This window comes from Eimeria mitis, genomic scaffold (assembly GCF_000499745.2).
Source record: "Eimeria mitis Houghton genomic scaffold, Emh_scaff3563, whole genome shotgun sequence".
NCBI classification, from domain to species: Eukaryota; Apicomplexa; class Conoidasida; order Eucoccidiorida; family Eimeriidae; genus Eimeria; species Eimeria mitis.
Window position 1 is genome coordinate 1957 of NW_013571908.1, and position 500 is coordinate 2456.

The following is a 500-nucleotide window of genomic DNA, read 5'->3' on the forward strand; positions in this document are numbered from 1 at the left end:
GCTGCTGCTGCTGCTGCTGCTGCTGCTGCTGCTGCTGGTGCTGTTGGTGTTCCGGCTGTTGGTGCTGCTGCTGCTCCTGCAGAGGTAAAGGGGGCAGCACGAGAGGGAATGGCAGCATTTCCTGCTGCAGCAGCAGTTGCTGCTGCTGCTGCTGCTGCGGCGTAGCTGTCTGTGCTGCAGCAGCAGCAGCAGTTGTTGGTGTCAGCAGGTATTTGTGTGGCTCTATTAGAGGCAGCAGCAGCGGAGACTGCAGCAGCTGCTGCAGCAGCAAACCAACAGCAGCAGAAACATCAGCAGCACGAACCGTCAGGTCCCCGCATGCAACAGACACACGGCCGGGCTGCAGCGGGGAAGCAGACAGAGACTGCACCCAGCCCCCCAGGCACCCCAGCCTCCACACCAGCAACGCCTTCATGCTCACACCTCCTGCTGCTGCTGCTGCTGCTGCTGCTGGGGCTGGGGCTGTTGGTGCTCCTGCTGGGGCTGCTGCTGCTGCTGCT

At 62.8% G+C, this 500-nt stretch overlaps 1 protein-coding gene across 1 annotated transcript in view; it reads right to left on the minus strand.

Annotated features, from left to right (window-relative positions):
- Nucleotides 1–500, minus strand: part of EMH_0067290 (uncharacterized protein) — a gene marked incomplete at both ends in the record, with an annotated part of 5447 nt that overhangs the window by 1947 nt on the left and 3000 nt on the right. The window contains 2 exon segments of the mRNA XM_013498607.1: nucleotides 1–169; nucleotides 371–499. Coding sequence (XP_013354061.1) covers nucleotides 1–169; nucleotides 371–499 — 298 coding nt within the window.